The 19,121-nt window shown below is 42.0% G+C and overlaps 1 protein-coding gene across 1 annotated transcript in view; it reads left to right on the top strand.

Annotated features, from left to right (window-relative positions):
• Positions 1-5,392: 5,392 nt before the first annotated feature.
• VSX2 (visual system homeobox 2) overlaps positions 5,393-19,121 on the top strand; it is a 29,847-nt gene continuing 16,118 nt past the window's right edge. The window contains exons 1-3 of the mRNA XM_074232066.1: positions 5,393-5,762; positions 7,517-7,601; positions 11,940-12,063. Coding sequence (XP_074088167.1) covers positions 5,393-5,762; positions 7,517-7,601; positions 11,940-12,063 — 579 coding nt within the window. The remainder of the gene's footprint in view (positions 5,763-7,516; positions 7,602-11,939; positions 12,064-19,121) is intronic.

Genomic DNA, 19,121 nt, shown 5'->3' with positions numbered 1-19,121 from the left:
AAAGTATGAGAGATAGCAAAATTACATAATATGATAACCATTTTTTTAAAAAATCAAAGTTAACAGTATTTGGTGTTTGTTCAAACTCCATAATTCTTCCTCTGGATGCAGATGGTACTCTCAATCTCAGATACCCCAAAATTGTGTCTGATTGTTGTACTGATGGAATGAGCAATTCCATTAAGATTGATCATCACCCCTATTTTGCTGCTGGGGTATACAATATTCTTCTGGTTCTACTCATCTTACTCAATATCAATTCATGTAAATCCTTCCAGGCTTCCCTGAATTCCCACCCCCTCCTGGTTTCTAATAGAACAATAGAGTTCCATAGCATACATATACCACAATTTGTTCAGCCATTCCCCAAATGATGGACATTTACTCAATTTCTAATTCTTGGCCATCGCAAGCAGGGCTGCTATGAATATTTTTGTACAAGTGGTATTTTTACCCTTTTTCATGATCTCTTCAGGGTATAGACCCAGTAGTGGTATTGCTGGATCAAAGGGTATGCACATTTTTTTTGGAGTTTCAGATTATTTAATTTGTAAATATTGTACAAATTTTAATAGCTTCAATTGTATATATGGCCAGAATAAAGTCTTGAATTAAAGCTGGTGCCAGGCTGTGACATGGTACCCCTCCTCCTGGGCATCGGTGATGTTCTGTCGTCTTTGCTTTATGTCCAGCTTGTCATCTTAATGATGTCGTCTGTTGGATCAGGGTCTGAGTCCAGAAGCCAGGTCCATGGCCCCCCTGGCCCCCCAACTGGGGGCTGGGGATTTAGAGTAATTCTGACAACCCCCCCCTTTCCAAAGTCCTGTGGAGACTTCCATCCACAAATGGGGAACAAGAGGAATTTATAGGGCCTGGTAGCAGAGTCTGCCCTGGGGCCACTCCAGGTGGGGGCAAGTCTCTGGGCCTGGGTCATCCTCAGGCCCTTCTCAGAAGTCCTTCTCCAGGAGCCAGGCCTTGAACTAATGGTTGAAGTAGTCCCTTGATACGCAGGGTCCCGGTTACCTCATTGACCTGTGTCACAGGGGTCTTCCCCAACAGTGGGGTCAGGAATTCTTCCACATCTTTCTGCAGGGCCCAAATGTCCCCCTCCACCTTTCCGATCAGAGTCATCTGACGGTTTCCATGTGTGAGCTCTGTGTAGACGGGGACATTGTGCATCCGGGAGCGACGTCAAATGAAGTAGGGGAGGTTCGGCGGCAGATCTTTTGGAGGCTGCCAACCACAGGCTGTGGGGTAACTCTGATGTTTGGGGGGGCTCTGGGATGCCAATGGGAGGGGTGAGGCGCTCCAAGAACACATACTCTCTGTGGACTCCATGACTCCAGGGTAGGCAGGTGGCTCCTGGGTCTCGCTCTCTGACCTCCAGACTCATCCCTGGGGGGGCAGGAGGGTCAGGGACCCCAGGCCCTGCACTCCCTCCCCCCAGCAGCCCCACCCCTCCTCTGGGTTGCACATTTTTCTTGCCCTTTGGGCATAATTCCAAATTGCTCTCCAGAAAGACTGGATGACTTCACAGCTCCACCAACAATGCATTAGTGTCCCAGATTTCCCACATCCCTTTCAATATTGATCATTGCCCTTTCTGGTCATATTTGCCAATCTGAGAGGTATGAAGTGGTACCTCAGAGATAGCATTCATCTTTCTGTGGTTCTTGTCAAAAGTAACTACATCTTTTCTGTTTAATGATCAGATCTCTTTCTTGGTTTTCTTCAGTTGGGTTGAATTATCTTTCATTTAACTAAAATTTTTTTCCTTCTATTCAATTAATCCATTTGTTGGCATGAATTAACCTAGTTGGGGTGGAGACTTATAAAGTTCTATAGTGTAGTCCTCTCGAGCACTTCCTATATCCTGGGCACTGTGTTAAGCACTGGAGATACAAATAGACAAAAACATGATCTTTGCCTTCAGAGAATTCACATTCTAATGAGGAAGATAACTGGCAAAAAAAAACTATGAACATACAAGAAATATGTATTTCAAAGGGACAAAATACTTGCACATATAACCTCAAGATTATATATAAGATATATATAATCACAGTAGTAGGGCATGAACAGATGAGGGTAAGGAGGAGACAAGAAAAGGCCTCCTACAGAAAGTGAGATTTGAGAAGTTTTAAAGGAAGCTGAGAAAATTAACCAAGAAGAAATGAGAAAAGAGCATTCTAGGCATGGAGTGGAGAGATGAAGAACAGTGAGGAGACTGAACAGACAGTGTATAACTGAATTGTAAGATATGTGGAAGGGAGTAGAGAGTAAGAAAACTGGAAAAGTAAAAAGGGGCCAGGTAGTGAAGGATATTAAGAGCCAAACAGAGGATTTTATTTTTGATGCTGGAGTCAATTTTGATGGGGGAGTCAATGAAGTTTACAAAGTAAGGGGGTACATAATTAAGATCTGCACTTTAGAAAAATCGCTTTGACCGTCAGTTGAAGAATGATTTAGAGTAGGAGAGATCTGAGATAGGAAGACCAATTGCAGTTATCTTATTACAGAAGTCCAGGTGAGAGATGATAAGGCTCTTCACCAAGATGGTGGCTGTGTGAGTTAGAGAGCAAAGGACATACACAAGAGTTATATGGGGCAGCTAAGTGTCAAAGTGAATGAAGTGTTAGGCCTGGAGTTAGAAAGACTCATCTTCCTAGACTTGCATGAACTGCTGAGTGAAATGATCAGAACGGGGAGAACATTATACACACTAACGACAACATTGTGAAATGATCAACTATGATAGATACAACACCTTTCAGCAGTTCAGTGATCAAGGATAATCCAGAGACATCCACATCCAGAGAAGGAAAAAACTATGGATTCTGAATGTAGAACAAAGCATACTATGTTCACATTTTTAAAAGTTCTTTTATGTTTCTTCTTTCTTTCTCATGTCCCCCCTTAGTTTTAGTTTTTCTTTCATAGCTTAACTAATGTAGAAATACGTTAAACTTGATTTTACATGTACAACCTATATCAGATTGTTTACTGCCTTGGGGAAGGGGATGGAAAGGGAGGGTGATGGGGTAATGTAGAACGCAAAAGTTTACAAAAAGATAAATGTTGAAAACTATTTTTGAATGTAATTGGAAAATAAATAAATATGAAATTAAAAAAATATTAATCTTCCAGATTTCAGATCTGGCCTCAGATCCTTGCAAAGCTGTGAGAATTTGAGCAAGTTACTTAACTCTTTTTGCCTCAGTTTTCACATCTGTAAAATAAATGGAGAAGAAAATGGTGGTATCTAGGCAGTATGCCCAAAAATGAAATCTTAGAGAGCTGGACAAAAATAAATAACAGCATAAAAGATGCCAAAAATTCATTAATAGGAGAATAAGAGTTAATAGTTGATCTGTACTTATGGAATAATACAAAAAGCCCAGGACTTAGAGTCAGGATTCCTGGATCTTAATATTGCTTCATTACAAATTAACTTTGGGGCCATTAACAAAGTAGTCAAACTCTCGGAATTTAAATTTTCTCCTTAAAATGTGGACAATGAGAGTTGCCTTACTTCAAAAAAGTGGTTTTGTACATTAAAGGACATGTGTTTAAAATGGCCTTGTGCAATACAAAATGTCATATGAAGGTATCAATATTTGAGACTCTGCTGCAGATCACCAGGATGACTGTAAGTGAGTCATTTCCCTAGCTCAATAGTCTAGATTATCCCTGCAGTCATATCAGTGGGACCAGAGGTGATTGGTTTCTTAAAAGGGAAATAGCTAATGTCTGTCAAGGACACAGGGACACCCCCCCACACTCCCTGAGAGCTGGAGACTGTCTTTCATGATTAATAGACTTGGGATTGGAGGTTAAGGGTGGGATGTGGTGGAGGAGAGCCTCTTCTTACACTCCAGAGATGACTCAGTCAGGAACCCTGAGTTATTTTTCCTTCAAGCCCCAGTTTCTTCATGACAGGGGCATGGTCCCCAACCTTTGCATCAGAGTGATATTTTTTCAGTTTTAGTCTCCTCCTGGAGAGGCTAGACTATGTGTAGTTAATTCTTTTCCTACTTGGTATAATCTGCTGTTTTTGACTTTTCCAGTAATCCCAGATCTCTTTTAAAATTATAGTTCCAACAATTTGCTTCCTCTCCAACCCAGTGCTCCATCCCAAATCCTCCCCGGAAACACCTTTAGTTTAAGAGCTAGCTTCCTAAAATCTTGCCAGAAGGTATGTTCACCACAACTCTTCCCCACACGCATCTATGCACAGACACATATTTTACAGTCTCTCTTATAAATCCTGAGGAAAGTTTCATCCTTTCTAAGAGAAGTCACCCTCCTCTATCCACCAGGATGGCCTCTTCTAGCTAATTCCCTAAATGTCCTTTATTTTACCAAAGATCCGGTTTATAGATCTTTAAAATTTTTCCCGGAATGTCACTTCTTCTCTCCCTCTACTCAACACACACCGAATTTCTTTTTTTTTCTCTAAATCTCCTCTCTATCCATACCAAAATCTCTCCAGTTTATTTTCTTGTTGCCTACTTCCCCACATCCACCAAATCCTTAGATTTGGATTCAGATGAACTGGTTTTCTGATGAGATATGAACCACTCTAGACACCTTTGCTGCCTCAGTTTCCTCATCTGTGAAACCAGTGAGTATTTTTTCTAATTGGTCCTATGATCTTGTAGCTTTCTTCTCTGTTGGGACTGTTTCTCTTGCCTTTTTTTTTTCTTAATAGTTCCTCCCTCTTCAACACTGCTGCACTTAATCTATTCATTTGGGCCCAAGACTCCTTGGTTGTTTTCTAGACATTTGGGTTTTGTTTGGTTTTGGTTTGGTTTTTTTGCCAGGACTCTTTTTCTGATGTCTGTACCATAGTCTCCTTCTCTTTCTCCAAATCGCCTAAATATTCCTCCTTATCTTATTCCCTTCACCCTTCTCATCTGCCCTAATTGAACCTCTGTCCCCTTTGCCCAATCTTTCCCCTCTCTCCTTTGGGCCCCACATCTCTTTGCCATGCTGTATCCTAGAAACAGGGGCCTGCCTTCCAGGTCCTGTTCCTGGAAACTCTCTGGATCTCTGACCAAAGCCCTTCTCACCCTGATCAGGAGCCCTCCTTGGCCTCTTGGACCCTGTCCTGGTGCCCCTGGGGCCCTCTCTGCCGCCTGCCTCCTGTAGCCTGTAGCCTGTAGGAATTTTTTGGAATTCCTAATCGCTCCTGGCCCCGGTGATTGGCTGCTCAGCTCTGACCCCACTTGGGCTGCTGCCTGGTTGGATAAAAGGGGAATCTCCTTGGGGCTCCAGAGCATTAGACACCAGAGGGGGCACCTGGGACCAACTTCAAGAGGAGGGGAGAGAGGAGGGGGGGTGGGGGGGAGGAAAAATCGGCTTGGGCTCTGCCCCTCCAAAGCACCCGGAGATGACAGGGAAAGCCGGGGAAGCGCTGAGCAAACCCAAAGCCGAGACTGTGGCCAAGAGTAACTCGGGGGGGAACCCACCCAGGTGCACCGGTTTCGGCATCCAGGAGATTCTGGGCTTGAACAAGGAGCCACCCAGCTCACACCCGCGGGCCGCCCTGGACAGCTTGCCTACGGGGCACCTGCTGACTGCCCGCTCGGTACTCAGCCCGGCCGGTGTGGGGGGCATGGGGCTCCTGGGGACAGGGGGGCTCCCGGGCTTCTACACGCAGCCCACCTTCCTGGAAGTCCTGTCCGACCCTCAGAATGTCCACCTGCAGCCCTTGGGCAGAACCTCGGGGCAGCTCGATACCAGCCAGACGGCCAGCTCAGGTAGGAATCGAGCAAGAAGGGATGAATGGTGGCCCGGGGTAAGGGGGAGATTAAGAGGAGAGCCTGGAGAGCTGCCCATTTCTCGCCCTTGGAGTCCCTCCCCAGGACAGACAGAAGGAAAAAAAGTTAGTGGCCCACAAAGTGGCCGGAGCTGAGGGAACAGAGACCCTCGCTTCCATCGGGGGATTCCAAAGATCCCGGCTCCCAGGATCTCCCATCCTTAGTCCACCCGACCCCCACCCTGGCCGCCCGCCCTAGCTCAGTCTGGTCCCCCTACAACCGCCCGCCGACAGGAACCGCTTCACGATTTCTCAGGGTCTCGGGATAGGCCCCCTCAGCCCGGGACGCCGACTTTCGTTGAGAACCTTAGGGGGCGTCTCAGGCTGCAGGGCCAGGGAAACAGAGGGGGTGTTGGGGGCCAGAGCCCGTTGTCTCTTTCGGGGAGACGTAGGCGAACGCGCGAGAAGCGCGAATCTCTTGAGATAGCTTGAGATAGTCCGGGTTCATTCCGATCCACGTTCCCTGCAGCCTGGGCGCAGAGGGCCAGGCAGGCCGGGGCGAGAGACCAGCTTGGGAGGGAGCCCTATTCGTTTTCCGAAAGGGCAGCGGGCCCGGCGGCGGCCCCTTCGGGGTCTGCCGAGCCCAAGCTGCTGCAGGCTTCGCTCGAACCCGCAGTTGCCCTGCGCTTGCTGCCCTCCCCGGTTGCCCGAACCCGAAGTTCTTATTCCCCTCTGTCGCACCCCGCCTGTTTCGGTTGCTGTTGTTAGTGCAAATGACCAAAAATTTCTCTTTTGCAAAAAATAAAAACCAATAAAAACTACCTAGAAATGCCATCTCCTTCTATCCCCCATCAATTGAAAACAAACAAATCCTTGGATGGGAAAAGCATCTAATCTCTTGATAACAAACTCATATCTTAGTGAATTAATTTATTTAATATATTTATCCTCAATGAGCTATTCTGGTTCCTGGATCAGCTCTGATCGGATCTTGGCCGCAGCTACTCTTCCCCACCCTTTCCGTTCTTCTTTCTCTCCTCTCCAACCAGCGGGGTGCAAATCCCTAATTTTTATTCCTAGTATCTCCTCCAGTCTCTTTTCTCTTTCTTTAATTTTTCGTATCCTTTCTTCGCCCCCCCCCCCGCCACAATATGCCGGGCCTTCAGCGCATCTTCCCATAGAGGTGACCCCGGGAGGGTGAACCTCTTGCCCTGATTTTCTCCCATTCCTGTTCTCTCCTCTCTCCTTCCTCTTCCACCTGTCCAAGACAGGTTTTCTTATCAGCAGCTCCTGGCTCTTTTGCTTCAACTTTCGTGTGTGTGTGTGTGTGTGTGTGTGTGTGTGTGTTGAAGAAGGGAAGGGGAGGACACAGAACCAGGGAGCTCTCTCTCTGTTCTCTGGATCTCTCCGGGGATTCGGGGCACAAGCCCTCTTTCCCTGCTCCCCCACCCTTTCTTCTCCTTTCCTCCCCAAATCATTCCCCTCTCCGAGCTTTTCAAGAAGCCATGGGCTTCTTCCTTTCCATTCCTTTTCTGTCACAACCAAATCTACAGAAGTCTTTCTTACAGCTGCGTTGAGAACGGGAGGATGTAGCACATTCCCCAATCGGTGGTGGGGACAGCCCGATAGGGCTAATTCCAAGGGGGATTGTAGCCCTCGGGCCCCAAAGTTTGCTCCTACCCAACAACTATTATTCAAGAAAAGCACAAGGTATGATTCTCCATAATGCTACATATCACTCTTTCCCCTTTCCAGATTCTGAAGATGTTTCTTCCAGTGACAGAAAAATGACCAAATCTTCCTTAAACCAGACCAAGAAACGCAAGAAGAGGCGTCACAGGTAAGGGCGACTCACTCGCTATTACTATGGTTTAGGCCAGACCTCAATGGGAAAAGAAGTGTAGGTCAGATCCTAGTCAATGAGGAGTTGCTGGCCAAGGTGAGAAGTAACTATTTCCTTCCCATGTTTTCCTTTTCTTATTAATCGGAAATCAAAGTGGGAATGAGGAAAGCCGTCGCCTAGATTTCAGTGCGTCAGCATGTTCCTCAGATCTGCACCAATTCCTCTGCTCCCTCCACATCCACTCCCGCTTTTTGCTGAAGCTGATTTCTTCTTCTCCCTACTGTCGCGACCCGACATGGACTTCCCCCTACCCGGCACCAGTTAAGTGACTGGATCCCCAGCTTGTAGTCTTCCAAAACTAATACTATCTCTTCTTTCTATTATTCACTGTCGATGGATGTTCCTCCTCAATTCTCTCAATCTCTTTTTAAGCTTAATCCTTTTTCTCCCTCTTTCTTCATTCTCCTTACCTAAGTACCATTTCTACTTTCCCTCTGCTTGTTAAACCTCTAGATTATTCCTAATTCCATTTTCCCTCTCTACCTACATCCTAGCAATCCCTTTCTCCACTTTCATTCTCAAGCTAAGTATTTAGACTCTCTCTCTCTCTAACATTTTTCCCATTAGAAATTTTACTTTCTATTTTCATCTCATTTTAAAAATTCATTTTATAGAGGCATTTTTGTCTTTAATATGGCAACTGTTTCTCACTACCACCTCCTCTAAATAATTTCCATCCTTGGGACAAATTAAGCAAAAATAAAGCAAAACAAAACCATCCTGATATATACAATATGCTGCAGTCCTAATAGTCTCTTACCTTCTGCTGTGTGGGAGAAGGTATTCCTATTTCTTCTTAAAGAGCTGTTCCATAACTGACCAGTCTCTGATAGACCCTTAAATGAATATAAACCTGGAGTTTGTCTTTAAATTGATCATATTGGCTCCTTTCTAATGGCTTCTCCTTTGATCCCAAATCATTTTCTGAATCCACCCAATCCAGTTTTGTTTTCCCTTAGAATTACAAATTTCTCCAAGATCCTACCCCCTTAACACTCCTATCCTACTCCCGCCCCCGAATCTCTTTAGGATGAGAGGGATAAAGGAGGTAAGGGTCCCGGATCAAAGTCAAAGCTAACTATTGCTGAATAAATGCCATCAGTGTTTTTCAAGCTCTCAAATCCACTATCTTATCATTTTCAAAAAAAAAAGTATATCCCTTAAAGTCTTGTGTGTCCCACAATGTTCCTTATATTTCAATCTCCTTCCTTCCTTTCTCTTTCTTCCTTTCTCTCTCTCTCTCTCTCTCCCTTCCTTCATCCCTCCCTCCCCCCGCCGAATATATTTGATCCAGTTAGATCAAAATGAGAGCCCTGTTAGAGATAATTAGGGAGTCTCTCATACCCTTTTTCTTAGGCAAGTACAAAAATTCCAAGAAATCCGCTTTAAAATTCTGAGCTCTGAGAGGGGTCATCATTATAGATATTTTGAAATATTCATAAATATTGAAATGTAAACTAATCAATTAAAGCTATGCAAAAATGATCTCCCTCAGAAGATAGTGGATTCCTTTTCATTGGAGGTCTTCTGTTCCGTGATTTCTGTTAAGGCTTTTCTCTCCCCCCCCCCCACCCCACTCTCCCTCCTCCTCCCCCATCCTGTAAGTTATTTCAAAAGCATAGGGACCTGGCAGTTGTGGAGACTAGGGAACAAGGAAGAATTTCTAATTGCCGACACTTTTGTTTTTTTATTAATTGAAGTAGATTTTTTTCCATGCTCCCTTGATTTAGGAATGTTCAACAAAAGAAAATCAGCAGTCATATCTTTTCTCTTGGAGATAATCCAGTTCAAACTAGACACTTTTCTTGACTAGGGGTAGGAGAAAAGAGATGAGGAATAATCAAAGGAGATCCTCCTAATATAGTTAGATACCTTTAGATGCCAGAAGATTCTTCAATTCCATTAAAAATGAAAACTGAAATTTTTAATAGATTTGTTTGGGATCAGATTTTGAATTAGATAAGGATTCATTTTACAAACATAAGATTTGGGTCACTTATGGGGTCAGGATCATCAAAGACTGGGCAGGCAAAGGACTTGAGTCATATCTAAAGGAAGAATCTGTTGTTAATGGAAACTAGACTTGAATATAATGAACAGCCTCCAAAAGTAAATGAATTGAGAGTCAGGGTTCTTGGATAATACTGTCTACTACTGATCCTCTCTTTGACCTTGGCCAGATGGTATGACCTGTACTCAGCCATTTCAATAATTACAAAATAGGAACTGTGATTGGGGTGATTTATATTGCAGACACCTCCAGTTATGAATAGCAAGGAATAAAGAGAAAGTGAGAGACTTTCAAAATGCCAAAGAATTTACTTTTTGCACACTTAAATGTTTCATAGCCAGTAATACAGGAGAAATGATTTAGGATCAGACCAAGAACTTTCTAAAATGAATTGATTTTTAAAATTTCCTTCTTGACCCTATTCCCCAACAATATTATTAATTCCTTGCTCACTGTCCACTGCCTTGCATAATATACATTATTATTGAATTGAATTGAAAGTAGACACTACATTTATGATTGCTCTTTGAGAGAAACTTCCTTGTTTGAAGAAAAAAAGATGGAGAATTCTAAACATTTTTAGAGTCCTGTAGTAGATCTAGGTTGATCCAATAGAATTCTAATGGAATCAACTGTAGAATATCTTTAAATCAGTTTCAGTATTTGAAGTCTAGTTTGTATTTCAATTTTCATTGCTGAATAGTATCCAGGTAAATATCACCTGTAAATAATCTTGACATCAGGACTCAGAGAAGGAAGAGATTGTGCCTGTCACTGGACTGGCAAAAATAATTTGAAATGCTTCCCTGGGAGATCACAAAATGCCCTGTTTGTACCTTGGTTGCTAGAAGATACTCTACAGAACTGGAGGTTGGAGTGGTGGAAGGGCACGGATGGAAATCAACAAGGTGGTATGTTTTGGAAAAGAGAGAAGACGGAGAGTATGGGGGAAAGTGTACACTCTGATTCAGGTATTAGAATTGGTGGTATTTTCCATTTGACATTTTAGGGAGTCCAATGAGGGGAAATCAGAGAAGGTTAAAAAGATAATATGGTGGGATTTATGTCTTAAGGTAAAATAGGCTGGGGAACAAAAAAAGAGGGAATAAGGAACTCTGAGATATATTTATTGAGTTGTAGCTACAGTGGGAATATAAGAAGCCTATGAGTTTTGGAAGATTTCATGGAAATGCTGGAGTAAATGAATGAATGATTTCTACAAGGGAATAGAAATTAATGGATCCATTCACTTTTCTCAATATGTGAAAGACTTTTTGAAAGGTCTTTCTGTAGGCCTAAGATTTCTCTCTCTGCTACATATCTGTAAAGAAACTCTTTCTAGATCAAATGCAGTATGACTTCTAAATGAAATGTCACTGGCAGGCTCAGAATAAAACATACTACACTGAAGCGACATATTGGGTTCCAATCAAAGAAGTTAAACTGCATGCCTTTCAGTGTGTGCATAATTCCATATATTATTTCTTTCTGTATAGAAGGAATGGAAGGGACTCAGTCCTTATCCCTCAGAGTGGTGCATCAATATAAGGTCCAAGCTATACTGAAAGCATCTAGAACTATAAGTGGTACTATTTTGACTTTTCCATTGGAAATAGATGTATGCTGGATGACCACAACCCTGGACAAGACAATGTGCTTCTGAGGGGGTGGCACAGTGTATAAAGTACTGGAACTGAAGTCAGGAAAACATGAATTCAAATTTTTCCTCTGACACTTATTAGCTGTGATCCTTGGCAAGTAATTTTAACTTCTGCCTGCCTTGGTTTCCCTATCCATAAAATGACAATAATAGCATCTACCTCACAAGGTTGCTGTGAGATTGAGATATATGTGAAGTACTCTGCAAAACTTAAAGTGCTATGTAAATGTAAGCTATTATTTTTATTGCTGACCATGCTTTTGTGTTCCTTGGTGTGAGAGTAAAAATGAGGGGAATGGCTGGGGACAGTCATCAGTCTCACTTAAAGTACTAGTTTAATGCTAGGCATTATTATTGTTGTTGTTACTAAAGTTGGTTTTTGTGTTCCTTTGTAGGGGGCTGGGAAAGACTGAGGAGAATTGTCAGTCTAACTTAAAATGTTTTATAAGTGCTAGCTATCATCATTATCATTATTATTATTGCTGAATTGTGTTCCTTTGGTGAGGGGTAGAAATATTGGGAAAGAGAAGGGTCATCAGTCTAACTGATAACTGATATGGTTTCCTCTACTTCCATAATTTTCAATAAGTTTTGTTTCCCTCAGGACAATCTTTACATCCTACCAACTGGAGGAACTAGAAAAGGCATTCAATGAAGCCCACTACCCAGATGTTTATGCCAGGGAGATGTTGGCCATGAAAACAGAGCTTCCTGAAGACAGGATACAGGTAACCTACCCCCAGACTTTATCGCTTCCTTCCTTAATGTACCCATTCCTCAGGGCCAATAGAAAGGGTTGGTTTTCATTTTCCCATGTTCTGCTCCAAAAATATCCCTCTTGGCTATATCCAAAGTAGTCAATGTGTATGTAATTGGGTGATGATCATCTTAATAATCCTTGCATAGTGATTAGAGTACAGGACTTGTATTGGAGAAGAGTTGAGTTAAAATTCTACCTCATAGACCTTGAGGCTGTCTAGTCTAGCTCCCTCGTTTTAGGATTGGGGAAATTGAGATCCAGGGAGGTTGTGACATCTCAGTTTCCTCATTTATAAAATGAAAATAATAATAACACAGCAGGGTTGTTGTGAAAATCAAATGACATTCTGAAGTTTGCATATTTAAGTGGTTATAGAAGTAAATAAAGAAAAAAAGTCCTTTTCTTTAAGGAGTTTACATTCTAATTGAGGGAGTTAAAACAAATAAACTGGGGGTATGGTTTTCAAGAGCAATGGATATGTCTGGGAAGTGATATTCAAGATCTGGATCAGGAGCTCACCAAGGAATTCTCCTTGGTCCTAGTGAATGATGTCTTCACATAAATCATTATCATTAAGGCACATTTTATAAAAGTTAGCAGCATTTATTTTGGTTTGGTTTGGGGTTTTTGGTTTGTTTTGGTTATGATGCGATTGGGATTAAGTGATTTGCCCAGATTGGATTTGAACTCAGATTCTACTGACTTCAGGGACTGTGTTCTTTGTATACATTACAAGACCTAGCTGCACCTAGTGAGCATTTGTTAAATGCCTGGCAAGTGAAATGGGGAATATGAGATTTAAAAGATATGATCTCTGTCCTCTGAAAACTTCAAATATAGCAAAGGAGCTGAGACTAATAATCATAGGTATTGAGAAATACATTTTATGGAAGAGACAGTGAGAGCTAGAGGTAACCTGAGATGAGGTCAATCCATGTGGATTCTTTGCTCCATTTATGATCTGTGGCAACAGGGACTTTCCTTGGTCCTACCTAATAGCCTGTGCCAGCTACAGGATACACTGAGTGGATGCAGTCTGGATCACACGTGGGAAAGGATTGGTATTACCTCCTGATATGCCTGAAGCTAAAGGAATTTATCTGGTAGTTATTGAACCTTCTGCTGAGAATAGAGCTGGACTCTGCCTGTTCTTACTGCCCCCATCCTCTTGAGAAAGGGAAAAGTTTCTTTCCTGCCTCTCCCAACCAGGCAGGTCTTCTCATTCTCTTCCAAGTCAACTCAGACTTCTGGTTCTCCCTGGCTCCTGTTCCCACTCAGGAAACTGACTGTAGGCAATGACCTGCCCTGCTGTCTGGTCCATTTTTAGGTGACTATAGTGACCTAAATGCTCTGGGTCATTCTGATCAAGTTGGAATAGTGATCCCTCTGATGGAACAGATTTAGCATTGATGTAGAGTTCCCCTATGGCATAAAATCAATCCTAATTGGGGGTGGGGTACAAACGTGATGCTCAGTAATTCCCTGGGTAAAGAATCAAATCATATCCTATTCTCCTCAGTCTACCCTCTGCCCCTCACAGAAGGCAGGCCAAACTAGAAAGGTGAAATATCAACCAAAGGGATAAATTGAGTGTGTGTTTGCACTTCTAGCAGTCTTGGAGTTGCCAAAGATGGATTTCAACATTGAATGGAAAAGACCCTTTTCCTCCTAATTATCTCCTTAGAGAATTAGTGACTATTCCCAAGGGACTGCCATGGTGAAGTTTTTTCCCCCCACCTTTTGCTCAGTATGGCCAAGTCCTAATTTGGAAATGACTTCTTTAGTATTCCTTCACTATCCATCAAATTTCCATTTAGGTGATATAGCAAATAGAGAACTGAGTTTAGAGTCAGAAGAAGCCTGACCTCAGATATTTATCAACTGTGTGACTTTGGGCAAGTCACTCAATCTTTGTCTATCTCAGTTTTCTCATCTATAAATTGGGAATAAGAATAGTACCAATTTCCCAAGGTGATTTTGAGGATAAAATGAACTAATACTTAAGTACTTTGCAAATCTTAAAGTACCATATAAATGCCATTATTATTCTAGTTATATTTTATTTTAAAAATAATCTTGGGGTGGCTAGGTGGCACAGTGGATAGAGCACTTGGCCCTGGAGTCAGGAGTACCTGGGTTCAAATCCGACCTCAGACACATAATAATTGCCTAGCTGTGTGGCCTTGGGCAGGCCACTTAACCCCACTGCCTTGCAAAAAAAAAAAATAAACTAAAAAGAAAATAAAAAAATAAAAATAATCTTAACCCTGCCTTATACAAGTAGCTAGAGAATGTGATTAAGGACTAAATAAGGTAGATTAATTTCTTTAAAACTCTCAACTAGAAATGAAGAGAGAATTACCAAAAAGGACCATTCTGTGCCCCAGAGCTAAGATGATTAGGGAGAAAGGTAGTCCCCCAGGGGTATGCTGGAGCCAGCTCTGGTGGCTTTTGAAAGCTGATTGTCAAATTTTCTGTGTGAAATTTTCAGTGTGAACAATAGGGCTTGATTTATTGTTTTGTTGATTATTTGGCCTTAAGAAAGTGATGGGGAAATGTTAATAATGCAGATTAAACTAAAAAATCTTTCTTGTGTACATTTTTTCTTCTGGAGAGAAAATTATTAAATATTTGCTAATATACTTTTGTCAGGTTGCTTCTTGCCACCACACATAGTTTGACTTTTATGTAAAGGGAGAAGTGTTATTGAGAGTGAGGTATTCAAAAAGACCTCAGCAGTTGGTTATTATAGGTTTGTAAGGCTGATTGACAAATTCCTGTGATTGTTGCTCAGAGCCTCTGACTTACAGGTAAGCAACTTGCTCATTACCTGGATGATTTTAAAATCTTAAAGGCTGCAAGGGAAGCTTCAGGAAGTTCTGGGCGCAAGGGTTTGAGGAAAGGCCACAAGAAACTTTCAGTCACTGTTCCTTATTTATAGTTCTCACTCTTTTATTAGCAAATTTTTATTATCCCTTTGCCACTTGAAAGACCTGTCTGGTCTAATTCAATTAAACAAACATTGATTAATTTAAACATCTACTATGATCAAGACATAGAAGTGGGTGCTAGGCATATAAAGATGGAAAATTACACCATTGCTGTTCTCAAAGTCAACTAATAAGAAGGATAAGATAAATATACATCTACAAATGGCACAGGGTAGAATAGGATTAAGGGTAATAAGGGAAATCTCCATAAAGAAATTCCAAAAAAAAGAAATTTGAAGGAGAATTTACTTTCAGCCGGGGGTAAGAATCAGAAAAAGCTTCATGGAAGAGATGATTCCTAAGCCTAGTAAATTGGCCTTTTTGGAGGGCTTAGGTGGAGGAGGGTACTGATAAGGATTGTCTAGCATTGGTTTCATACATACCTGAATTGAACTGCTAGATGACGCAGTGGATAAAGTACTGACCTTGGAATCAGGACAGGAGTTTGAATCCAGCCTCTGACATTTAGTAGCTGTGTGATCTTGGGCAAGTCCCTTAACCCTGCTTGCCTCAAATCCAGGGCCATCTCCAGTCATCCTGATTTATATCTGGCCATTGGACCCAGATAGAGGAGAAAGTGAGGCTGGTGAATTAGCATAGCACCCCCTCACTTAAATCCAGTTCATGATGGCATCACCTTCCTGATGTCGTGGTCTTCTGAAGCCTAAAAGTCTTTCTTCGTTCTTCTTTGATGAGGTTCATCCTTCCTAAGCAGGACATGCATTCATCTCCACCACTGAGAAGACAGTCTTTGGAAGTGAGGTTAACTGATCATGTACAAATAAGCTATTGATTGGATAAACTGGAGGGAGTTTCATTGGAAAGGTACTAGCATTAAGAGGGATCAGGAAAGACTTCTGGTAGAAGGTGAGCCTTGTAGAAGTTGAGATTTAATCTGAAACTTGAAGGAAACCAGGGAAGCCAGGAGGTAGAGCTGAGAAGAGAAAATTTTAGGTATGGGGAATAACCAGTGAAAATTCTCAAAGATGGAGTATCTTGTTCAAGGCACAGCAAGGAGATCCTGTTACTGTGGATTACTCTCAGCGTTTACCAACACTCCTTGGCTGTAGCAGCTTCAGGGAAATGAAGTAGTCTGAAAAATAACCCTTGTGATCAATTCAATTCAGTTAACATTCATTAAGTACTCACTGGAAATAAGACATTCCATACTAAGGACCAGGACTAATCCTAATTCTGAGGATCATAAAAGGGGGCAGCTGTAAGAAAACTGGAAAGCTGGAAGAAACCAGATTGAGAAGGGCTTTAAGAGTCAACTATAGAATATTCTATTTATCCTAGAGATCATAAAGAGCCACTGGTATTTATTGGATAAGTGGGAGTGATATGGTCAGATCTGCCTTAAGGAATATCAATCTCACAATTGAGGGGAGGATTTATTGGTGCAGGGAGAGAAGAGGCAGAGGGACTGCTTAAAACATTATTGCAATAGTTCAGACATGAAGAAGTTAGGTACTACACCAGGGAGGTGGAGGTGTAAGGAAAGAATAGAAGGAACAAGTCTTGACTACTGGTTAGATATAGGGAGGGAGGTAGGGACAAAGAGAAAGGATTCAAAGATGAGACCTAGGTTGTAACCAGGGCTATATGGGAGGATGGTGGTACTCCTAGATGGTAATAGGGAAGTTAGGAAGAAGAGGAAGATTGAGGAAAGGAAATGATAATGAGTTTAATTTGGATGTGCTGAGCTTGATGTCTTTGAGACATACAGTTCAAGATATTTTAAAAGGTAATTAAAGATTGAAGTTCAGATTGTCTTTTGAGGATGGGAGAAACACTGGGGATATTTGTAGATAGTAGGGAAGCAACCAGAAGACTTGGAAAGATTGAAGATAAGTCAAAGAGAAGGAATGATAGAAAGGAGCAATCTGCTAGAGAAGATGGGATAGAATAGGATCACATATGCACATTTATGGGCTTACCTTGACAAACGGAGAGGCCATTTCTTCATGTGAAGTGAGTGACAAAAGGATGTTGGCAGAAAGTATCAGTGATGTAGATTTCTGCAAATGGCCTCAATGTTTTCAGTGAAACGAGGCAAGGATCTCAACTGAAAGGGTAGGGACAGAGGAGATATGGGAAATTTGAGGAGGGATACAAATGCTTGGAAAAGCTGTGGTGAGTGAGATGGTGGCTTGATGAAGTGAGGACCCAGTTGGTATCCTTTAACATTAAACTTGTAGTGAGCCATCAACATGGTTTTGTAATTTTTCTCCAGTTTTATTCAGCAGTTGCTAAGGGTGTCAGGAGTAATCCAAAATTGTTGGCGTTTGAAAGGATAAGACCTTCGGTGGGATAAGGGGGGAAAGGGATCAAGAAAAGAGGACAGTGTAGAATTGAAATGATTCACCAAAGGGTCAGAATGGGGTAAGGAAGAGAAAGTAGCCAGTGCAGGGTGATGGTCTGTGAAAGAACTAATGAGATGATGAAGAGCAGGGGTTGGAGTTGTAAGGCAAGGCAGAGAGAGAGAGAGAGAGAGAGAGAGAGAGAGAAATGGTAACTCATGATAATTAGATAAAGAATTTGAGAGGCCATGAACATCACTCACAGGATTAGGACCATCTTTGTGTGTAGCTGTGGTAAGATAGAGGAATAAATTATGGGAAAAGAGTATATTGAAGAATAGGTAAGTTGGGGTGTTGAAGGGAGTATCAGCATGTATGTTAAAGTCCCCTACTATGAAGACAGGAGTTGGGGAAGAGAAAAAGACTGTGAGACAGATATTGAACTCATTGGAGATGGAAAGAGAATGTCCTGTTAAACTTCAGGCATCATGATCAGGGTGGAGGAGACTCTGTCCTGTGAAGTGTGAGTACCCTATTTTATGGCCATAGCATTGGTGGTAGCAGTGCCCAGACCCACACTAATATGGGGTTTGAGTTCCTGAATATAAAAATGACCCTCTCCTCACCTAGAATTAAAAGACATACTAAAAGTGCAGCTAGGTAGTACAATGGATAGAGTACTAGGCCTGGAGTTAAGGAGACAGTTCAAATTCAGCCTCAGACCTTATTTTCTCTGTGTCTCTGAGAATGTCAGCTAACCTCCCTGTCTGTGTCTTCATCTGAAAAAAAATGAGTACATGGATCAAATGATATGGTTGTAAAGTATTCTACAAACCTTAAAAATTCTATAAATTCTATTATTCAAATTTCATTTTCCATTTCCCCAAGATGCTCACAAATCTGAGAATATTTTTACATAGGGTTCAACAAGAACCCAACAGACATATACATATCATGACTCTCTGAGATAGCTGAACGTGGGAAAATCCAGTTCTTAAATGAGTGGTGGGACCCAGAAGCAGGATAATAGGGGCTTCAAGAACTCATTCAGTTTTTTTAGAGTTTCAAGAGGAAAAATCATGTGACACCCATTCCAATTCTCCAGGACATTATAAAGATTAACACAAGGTTTTAAAGAGCTTTGGAGATTTTTATAGAAAATTGTTGGCATAAGGGGTGGCTAGGTGGCGTAGTGGATAAAGCACCGGCCCTGGAATCAGGAGTACTTGGGTTCAAATCCGGCCTCAGACACTTAATAATTACCTAGCTGTGTGGCCTTGGGCAAGCCACTTAACCCCGTTTGCCTAGCAAAAAAAAAAAACACCTAAAAAAAATTGCTGGCATAGAAGGGGAATATGAGAAAGGGATTTTTAAATGAGAAGAATGGGATTTGAAATGAGGGTTAGATGGAGGCTGAGAGACCAGAAGTCAGGATGTGAGGGGTGCCAGAGGGATTAAGGAGAAAGGGAGGTAATGGGGTTCTGCTGTCCTGCTTTCTATCATAACTGAAAAAAAGGGCTTGAACAGTAGATCCCCTACTATTTAATTCAGTCTATTAGGAGGGTGGGGGGAAACCATTTGTTAAAGGGCAACAGAGATAGATTGTGGTTAAAAGATATATCCCCGCAATAGAGTGAATCTCAAGACCTACAGATCCTGCCAGAGTAATCTTCATGACATTCCAGAGTCCTTGAACGACTGCTCCTCTAATCAGAGATCAGTGGTAACTCATT

Source organism: Macrotis lagotis, chromosome 4 (genome assembly GCF_037893015.1).
Source record: "Macrotis lagotis isolate mMagLag1 chromosome 4, bilby.v1.9.chrom.fasta, whole genome shotgun sequence".
NCBI classification, from domain to species: domain Eukaryota; kingdom Metazoa; phylum Chordata; class Mammalia; order Peramelemorphia; family Peramelidae; genus Macrotis; species Macrotis lagotis.
Note: the sequence above shows the minus strand (reverse complement) of the source record. Positions and strands in the feature narration are given on the sequence as shown.